We start from the raw sequence: 9,163 nt of genomic DNA, 5'->3' as shown, positions 1-9,163 counted from the left end.
ACTTTTTCAGGGAAATTAAAGATAATTAAAGAAAGATAAAATAAACAAACAAACAGAAGACTAACAGAAGGCAAAATATACAGTGAGAGTAAAACCGTCCAAAAATCACAAAAATTAACAAAGGCCGAGAAGTGCATGCTCACAGAACATCCCCCAAGATCGCAGCAGGGATGCTAACATAGGTGAGCTACCGGCACAGGTATAAAAAGGGTGTGTGGGGGAGGGAGGGTCATCACAAAGGACAAAAGGGGATTATAGGGAAGGAAGAAAAAATAAAGAAGGATTGGGACAAAGGAAGAGGAACAGAGGGACATACCCCCAAGGGTAGGTTAATTTTGACACTGAGAGCAGTGGCGTAACTAGGAGAGGTTGGGCCCCATTGCAGACTTCTGCATGGGGCCCCCCTTCCGCTTAGAAAATATACATATTTGCACACACATTTATATACTTATATACACACAATGGGACGCATTTTATGTGCAGTTTGCCCGTGTATAGTGCAGGGGGCGCCACATTCAGGATTTCTCCATGGATCTGTTGCTCCCTGAACTGCTCCAACATAGTGCACCACTTTTTTTTGGTGTATTGGGCGTGCGACACATTTCTGTCGGACTTTGCATATTAGATCTGGTGCACGGTCTAAGTGATCACAGGAACGGTCCCTTCAGTGCAGAAATTTGTGTCGCATGAAGAATAGTTTAGTGTAAGACTGGTTGTGTGTCTGGCGCAGACAATTCTTAAAAGAACGTGCAAAATCCGACAGAAAACTGGGGCACTGCCCTTAGTAAATGTGCCCCATAAAGTTCTACACTCACACACAGATCTATGCACTGATATATATCCATAAACCTATACATACAGTGTATTGCCACATTAAGCCACACTTGTTAAAGTATTTGCGCCAGTTTTTTGTCTGACTGCAGACAAAAAACTGGGGCGGGATTTTAATAAATGTGGGCCATACTATATATTACATCATATACTTAGACATACAGTATAAACACACCACATACAAACATAGGGGCACATTGATCATACCAAAAAAAAAAAAAAAAAGAACCAGAGCGGCAAAAGACTTCAATATAAACAAATATGTAATATTCTTTATTGAAAGTACATAAATAAGACATATATAACCCTCAAATGGGAAGAAAAGAAATTTGTAGATACAGTATATAGGGGACACAAGTAGCCCCTGATGGAAAAAGGGCAACACAGGAGACCAATGGCTACCCCAATTAGTCCAGAGTCCAAGTATAGTAAAAAATAAACATAGTATGGTCAAGGTATTAGACTCAAATGCATTGGGCAAAAAGTGGCAGTAGTGCAGTAAAAATATGTAAACCGTACACAACACTGGAGGTACCGTCCAGTGTTAGTAGTGGATATATCAAAATACTATTGCACACTCACCCGACAACATAGTGGACAGACACTGGGCAGTTCAGGGGAAAGCCAAAGGATACACCCCATTGGTCTCCTGTGTTGCCCTTTTTCCATCAGGGGCTACTTGTGTCCCCTATATACTGTATCTACAAATTTCTTTTCTTCCCATTTGAGGGTTATATATGTCTTATTTATGTACTTTCAATAAAGAATATTACATATTTGTTTATATTGAAGTCTTTTGCCGCTCTGGTTCTTTTTTTTTGGTATTTTGAGTATACTGTTGGAGAGGCTGAATATAGGGGTATTTTTTGGTTCTGCACATTGATCATAGGCTGGTGCTAAGTGCACCAGCAAATGATGCTTCTTCCCCCCACCTAGGCAGTCATCTGGTATAGAATTGCAGGCTACAGGCATCGTGCAGTTGGACCCCAGGAATTGTGACTAAATCACAGTTTGTACACCTATTTTCAGGTATACAAGCTGTGATGAATGTGCCCCATACTGCGTATACACACATGCAGCAGATACATATAGTCACACAGCATATATATCTACCCACAAAGCAGATACAAATACATACAGTATATACAGGCAGTCCCGGGGTTATGTACAGGATAGGTTCTGTAGGTTTGTTCTTAAGTTGAATTTGTATGCAAGTCAAAACTGTATATTTTATCATTGTAACTCCTTTTGGTCTCTGTGACAAATGGATTTTAAAAATGTTGTGTTGTTATAAGAACCAGGATTAACAATAAAGCTTCATTGTAGACACCAGTGCTAACTGTTACAGCTGTTTATTGTAGCCTTAGAAAAATACAGTAAATTAACAATTAACAGAGGTCCGTTTGTAACTAGGGGTCATCTGTAAGTCGGGTGTTCTTAAGTAGGGGACTGCCTGTACACCTTATACACACAGATACACAGTTCAAAGGGCAGATGCACATTCGGAGGGCCAGTGGCCATGGATAAGGTGCCCGACGGCCACAGATGAGGCAGCCGTCACACATGCAGAGGGAGTGTGGGCAGCCACAGACTGCATATGCGCAGATGGGGGCGGCTACAAATAAAGTAGGCTGGGTGGAAACACATACGGAGGGAGGGCGTGCAGCCTCAGATGAGGAGGGAGCTAGATCGGGTGAGCAGGTGGGCGGGTGCCTGTTACTACGCCAGTCTGCCCCCCCCCCCATTCATGTCAGCAGGGAGGGAGGGACGAGCCCAGGAGAATGGCACATATAAATTTTGGTTCCGCCAGGCCCCTGTGCCACGCGGTCCCCGTAGCAGCCACAACGGCTGTTGTTACACCACTGAATGAGAGATAGAATATAAATAAAAAATCCATAAAGTCACATTATATAAATGTATTTGCATTTTGCAGTCACAAATAACTATTTGATCCCTCTGACAAACAAGACTTAATAGGTCAGACGTTATTTGTAGTTGATGATGAGGTTTGCACACATGTCAAGAGGAATTTTGCTCTACTCCTCTTTGCAGATCATCTCTAAATCATTAAGGGTTTTGAGGCTGTTGCTTGCAAACTTGGAGCTTCAGCTTCCTCCATAAGTTTTCTATGTGATTAACACCTTCCCAAAGCGCTGTATACTATTACAGTGAGTGTAGGGAATGATTGGATGAAGAGAGCTCACAGGCAGAGCCCTCTCTGTACATTTGGATGTCTGACGTATATTGCAGTATATGGTAGAAGCAATCTTTGGCGTCTGAAAAATAGTAGAAAACAAAAAGAATTTAAAAACTATGTAAAAACTTAAAAGTTAAAATCACCTCTCTTTCACTAGTACTGATATAGAAAATAATTTAAAAAATCATAAACATTTTATGTTTAGATGTTAGATCTATCAAAAAATAAAAAGATTATTCCCCTCATTGAATCCCACAATGGAAAATAGCGGACACATGTGCTAACCGCCACTTTTTTGCAAATCATAAAAACTTTAATAAAAAGTAATTAAAGTTGTACAGTCCCCAAAATGTTATTTATAAAAACTTCATCTTGTCCCTCAAAAAATTAGACAACAAACAGTTCTGTACACTGTAGTATGAAAAAGTTATTAGCTTCGAAAGATGAAGACAATATATATATATGATCGTGCCAAACCAAGGAATAAAGGGGAGGAGGCATTTGGAACAAAAAATGAAAGGCGTAAATACAGAGACTACAAGAAAGTGCCGCAAATGTGTTTTTTCAACAATTTCGCCACATTTGGAGTTTTTGCCCAGCTTTCCAGTACACAACATTGATTATTATAATACTGTCACTGAAAAGCATAATTTGTTACGCAGAAAAGAATCCCACATGCAGATATGTACATGGAAAAATAAAAAGCCTGCATAGTTTGTAAAACACATGAAGGACTTTCAGGTAATGGCAGAATCATGCAATGGGGGTGTTTTTAGCTGCAGGAACTGGACGACGAGTTGCAAACGAAGGAAAGATGAATGCGGCCAAGTACGAGATATCCTGGGTGAAAACCTCTCTCAGAGTGCTCTGGTCCTCAGACTGGGCTGAAGGTTCACCTTCCAACAAGACAATGACCCTAAGCATGCAGCTAAAATAACAAAGCAGAGGCTTCAGAACAACCCTGACATGAACTCCAGACATGAACTCAATTTAACATTTCTGGAGAAACTTGAAAATGTCTTCCACCAACATTCACCATCCAACCTGAGGGAACTGGAGATGATCTGCAAGGAATAGGCAGAGGATCCTCCAGGTGTGAGAAACTTGTAGCATCATTCCCAAGAAGACTCATGGATGTACCAGCTCAACAGCTGCTTCTACTCAATACTGAGCAAAGGGGCTGAATACTTATGGCCGTGTGATATTTCAGTTTTCTTGTAAGATGAGGTACATTAATGAGCAGGAAAAATAACTTTTTTTGATCTTACCAATTGGCTGCAATGAATCAAAGAGTGAAAAATTTAAAGTGGTCTGAATACTTTTCATACCCAATATATATACGCAGTGAAGCAATAATAAGATAAACCACACAGTAATGTCACAGTACAAAGATAATACACACCATAATCTCACTGCACAGGCACAATACACAATACACACAGTGATGTAGCTGTGTATTCAGCACAGGAAGAATACACACTTTTTTTTGTATGTGGGTGGCCTTCATTGAATATTCTTAGAGGGTAAAGTTGCAAAATTTTTGAGCAACCCATTCTAATCTTTTTCAAGCAGGAGAGAGTAAAAATGTGCTACTTATTTAAACATCAGCATCTAGATTCCAGGTTTTATATCAACAAATGCACCCAAGAAAGTCACAAAAAGAAATTCGAAAGGAAAGAATATGATAATCCCCCACTTCCACACACACAGTGATGTCACCGTACAGGGTTGATACACACAATGATGTCACATTTCAGGGATAATACACACAGTGGTGTCACAGTACAGGGGTAATACACACAGTGGTGTCACAGTACAGGGATAATACACACAGTGGTGTCACAGTACAGGGATAATACTGTGTGTATTATCCCTTGTACTGTGACTTCACTGTGTTTATTATTGTATACTGTAACATCACCGTGGAAATCATCCCTGTACTGTGACATCACTGAGTGTATAACACCTGTATTCATATCACTGTGTGTATTCTCTCTGTACTGTGCATACTTTCTTATTATTACAGTGGAACCTTGGATTACAAGTAACTTATTCTGAAAGTGTTTTGTTAGACAATCATGCATTTAAAAAAAATTTAAACTTGGTTTACAAGCAAAATGTAATAATACAAGCATTTTGTGAGCCTTCCCCACCCTATACTGTACTGCACATCCCTCTCTTACAAAATTGTTTAACACAATAAAGGGCTAGATGTACTACACATGAATAAATATTTTTAGCGCATGGAATGAGTCATCTGCGTTTCAATGATTTCCTGTGGGAAAACTTACTTTGATATATGAGCGATTTGGATTGCAAGTATGTTTGTCAGAACAAATTACAGTATTTTTCAGGCTATAAGGTGCACCGGATTATAAGGAGCACCATCAATAAATGCCTGCTAAAACGGCTAGCTTCATACATAAGGCGCACCAGATTATAAGGCGCACCTGATTGTAAGGATGAATGACCAGCAGGTGGCACACCTGTGCACAGTTCAAGGCAGCTGTTGTCTGTAAGTACGGTTCATATATAAGATGCACCTTTGATTTCTGAGAAAATCAAAGGATTTTTTTGTGCGTCTTATAGTCCGAAAAATAGAGTATGCTCATAATCCACAGTATCCCTGTACTGTAACATCACCTTGCATATCATGCCAGTATTATTTCAGTGCTGTGATAAAGGTTAAAGGGGTTGTCTGAGACCTATAAAAAACAGTTATGCGCCTGTGGGGGGCTGGCTAAAAAATAAACTTGTACTGAGAATGGTGTCCGGCGGGCGCGGGACACTGGGAGGTTCTGCAGTGATAAGAAATTTATTTTTTCAGGCACCCCCCACGGCCACATATCTGTTTTTCATAGTTCTCAGACAAACCCTTAGGCCCCGTCCACACTTGCGTTGCAGATCACATCAGAGTCTGATCAGGGTGCGATCAGGGTTTGGTCAGTGAAAAGCTGACAATTTGCATCAGAGTGCAATCAGTTTTCAGTCACAGTTTGTTCAGTGTCTCAGTTTTTCACGCACGTTTTTGATGCAATTTCAATGCAATTTCAATGCGTTTGTCACGCGCAGAAAATGCGCGTGAAATGGCACTGTGCTCTATCTTTTCTATGGCAATTGATGCGTGAAAAACGCATTGCACTTGCATTGAACTTGCAAGTGCCTCAAAGTGCAATGCGTTTTTGATGCATCTCCATAGACTTGTATGGTGCGTTTTTCACGCGCGTGACTTGCAAAAGTAGAGCATGTCGAGATTTAAACGCGTGTGTGCGTGAAAAAAAGTGCAAGTCTGAAAAGAACCATTGATTACAATGGGTCAGAGTGCGATGCAAGTTCTGCACGTCAAAAGCACGCGCTGAAAACGCACGTGAAAAACGCAAGTGTGAAAGGGGCCTTAAACTCCTATCTAGGTAAAAGACCAGATAACTGATGACCGTCTATTTTTTTCACCGATGATGCTGAGGATCCAGGTGTTATTTTTCAGTTTCTTTGTGAACATTAAAAAAACGCAACAACAGAGACATAACGGATGGAAAAAAAAAATACAGACACAACATAGAAGCAAAACAGAAACAACAAGCCATGGACACGAAAGAGACCCAAGTGTGAATATGCCCATATATAAATAGGAGATATTTATGAGAATAGATAAATATTAGGAAGCTAGAATAGATAGGATAGATATGATCAATATTTGGCTGATATATAGATATTTGATAGATATAATATACATATTGATATTTGGTAGATAGAATTATACATATATATATATATACAGAAAAGATAGTCGCAGCACTCAAAAAAATTCAGGTATGGGTGCACATCCAGGGGCCAGGACGAGAGGTCCCAAGATACTTAGTTATCGGAAAAAACGGCAGCACTCCAAAGGCTTGTGAAAAAAAGTGTAGTTTATTCCAACATGTGCTTGGCTTGGCTTGGCACATGGGCTTGGCACATGTTGGAATAAACTACACTTTTTTTCACAAGCCTTTGGAGTACTGCCGTTTTTTCCGATAACTATATATATATATATATATATATATATATATATATATATATAAAAATATATATATAGATATTTAGTAGGTAGATGGATATATGGTTGATGGAATGATATCCAGATATTAGATATATATGATATAAAGTTTGAGATTACAGATACATAGACGATAGATGGCTCTTTTCATGTTTTTTTTCAGTCATATGGCTGTATATAAATGATGGTTTTTAACAGTATGTGCATGTATGTCACTGTATCCGTTCCGCATAAAATACAGTGGGTTGGAAAATGATGTTACTAGCTTTCCCAACCCCAAAATTCCTGGATACTACACATATGAGGGCGTGCACAATTATCAGCCCGGGGCGCCGGACATCTTATTCGTGTGCTCCAAGCTGTAAATTATAAGTTTCTATTCTAGATGATCCCAGCGTGTAAAGACGGAAGACGGCGCCTGGATCAAGATGAAGAGGAGCGGAGGTGAGTATTTCTATTTTTTTTTGTTTTTGCAATGGTTGTTTTCCTTTAAGTCAGAGACCGTCTGTACAGGAGAAAATGCCCATTGTACTGAATGTTCCATGTCCTACCTGTATGTATACGGTACAGGTAGCACGCGGCCGTTTTAATATGTTTGTGTGAAAGGGGCCATAGATACGTATTTCGTAGATAGATATTATAGACAGACTGGCGTGAGATACATATTTGGCTGATGATTTACAGACAAAGTAGTTATGAGATATAGTGATATTCGGTACATGGATTGGAGATAGATATTTCATAGATACGGTAGATATTATAGACAGACTGGCGTGAGATACAGAAGTTATGAGATATAGTGATATTCGGTACATGGATTGGAGATAGATATTTGGTAGATAGATATTATAAACAGACTGGCATGAGATACATATTTGGCTGATGATTTACAGATACAGTAGTTATGAGTTATAGTGATATTCGGTATATGGATGGGAGATAGATATTTGGTAGATATGAGATTCTGAGTGAACTTGTACTACTACTACTTGTATAATATGAGAGTAGACTGTAACTTTTTCGGATCTTTCTGAATATTTCTGCTCTCAGTGTTAGCGGTGAGACACCAGTGCTGACAATGTGGGTGACTGGGTGCCCAGGTGCTGGCATGTGCCCTCTGTGCCCTTCCCATAGTACAGGCTCTATTGTCCTCCTTGCTGCCCGGGTACAGCCCTCACCCTCTCCAGCTGCAATAACTAGTCCTGAACTTGGTCACCTCTGGCATCACTACTAACTAGTTGTGCCAAAATTATGGGATGTGGTTGCCTGAGCAACCAGACTGGACGTCACAATCTGGGCATGTGTATTCCATTTTTGTCTCTTTCTCTCTCTCTCTCTCTTTTATTTTCAGGCTGAGGGAGAGAGGGAGAGAGAGAGGGGGATATTATTTTCCTTAAATAAAAGCAATCCTCAGCCATCTTTCCCACAGCTCAGCCCTGGTGCGCAGCCCGAGCAGTGCCCCCCCTCCTGGCACCCCATGGGTTAATAAGCTGGGGTGCGAAGAAAAAGGATCACGATTGCAAAATAAACTGCAGTCAATCAGGGGGAGGGGGCCATGAGAGGGCCACTGGGGAATGAAGAGGATCCGATGGAGGAGATGGAAAATGAAGACATGTCAGGTAATGCCAGCTGCACGGTGCACCGGGTGATGGGTGCGGGGCGCGGGTCACTGCGGGCGCTGGGTGGCAGCGGCCCGGCTGCAAACGAGGAGGGAGGGCGCGGAAAACCGCACACTTTACGATTGTTCTGTAGTTTAAAGTTTTGCGCGGTGGGGAAAATCCCGTGCAGAAGGGCGCCAGAGAAAAATAATTCCAAAATTTAAGGTGATGTAGTATTGGTGAACCTAAGGGGGCTGTGCCCACTTTATATTGTCATTTCTTTGTGCCAATACAACAACCAGCAGAGGTACTGTATATGGAAATATAGCAACAGATTGAGCAAAATGGCAGGGATGTGCTTTGTGTTGGTGTGTGCATGTCATTTGTGCACTCACTAGGTCTGTGGATGTCACTGGCTATAACCGTGTCTCAGTATCCTGGTGCAGTCTGTCACATCAGCTTCCAGCCTCCCTCAGACCATGTGTCTCTATTGCTGTGTGC

General features: G+C 40.8%; 1 protein-coding gene across 6 annotated transcripts in view; it reads left to right on the top strand.

Annotated features, from left to right (window-relative positions):
- Window positions 1-8,384: 8,384 nt before the first annotated feature.
- The window catches only part of CHD5 (chromodomain helicase DNA binding protein 5), a 145,686-nt gene continuing 144,907 nt past the window's right edge, over window positions 8,385-9,163 (top strand). For all 6 annotated transcript variants that reach the window (XM_072156234.1, XM_072156231.1, XM_072156230.1 and 3 more), the window contains exon 1: window positions 8,385-8,683. In XM_072156234.1, the coding sequence (XP_072012335.1) occupies window positions 8,620-8,683 (64 nt within the window). In that variant the 5' untranslated portion in view covers window positions 8,385-8,619. The remainder of the gene's footprint in view (window positions 8,684-9,163) is intronic.

Source organism: Engystomops pustulosus, chromosome 6 (assembly GCF_040894005.1).
Source record: "Engystomops pustulosus chromosome 6, aEngPut4.maternal, whole genome shotgun sequence".
Classification (NCBI taxonomy): Eukaryota; Metazoa; Chordata; class Amphibia; order Anura; family Leptodactylidae; genus Engystomops; species Engystomops pustulosus.
This window is presented reverse-complemented; position numbering and strand designations above follow the sequence as displayed.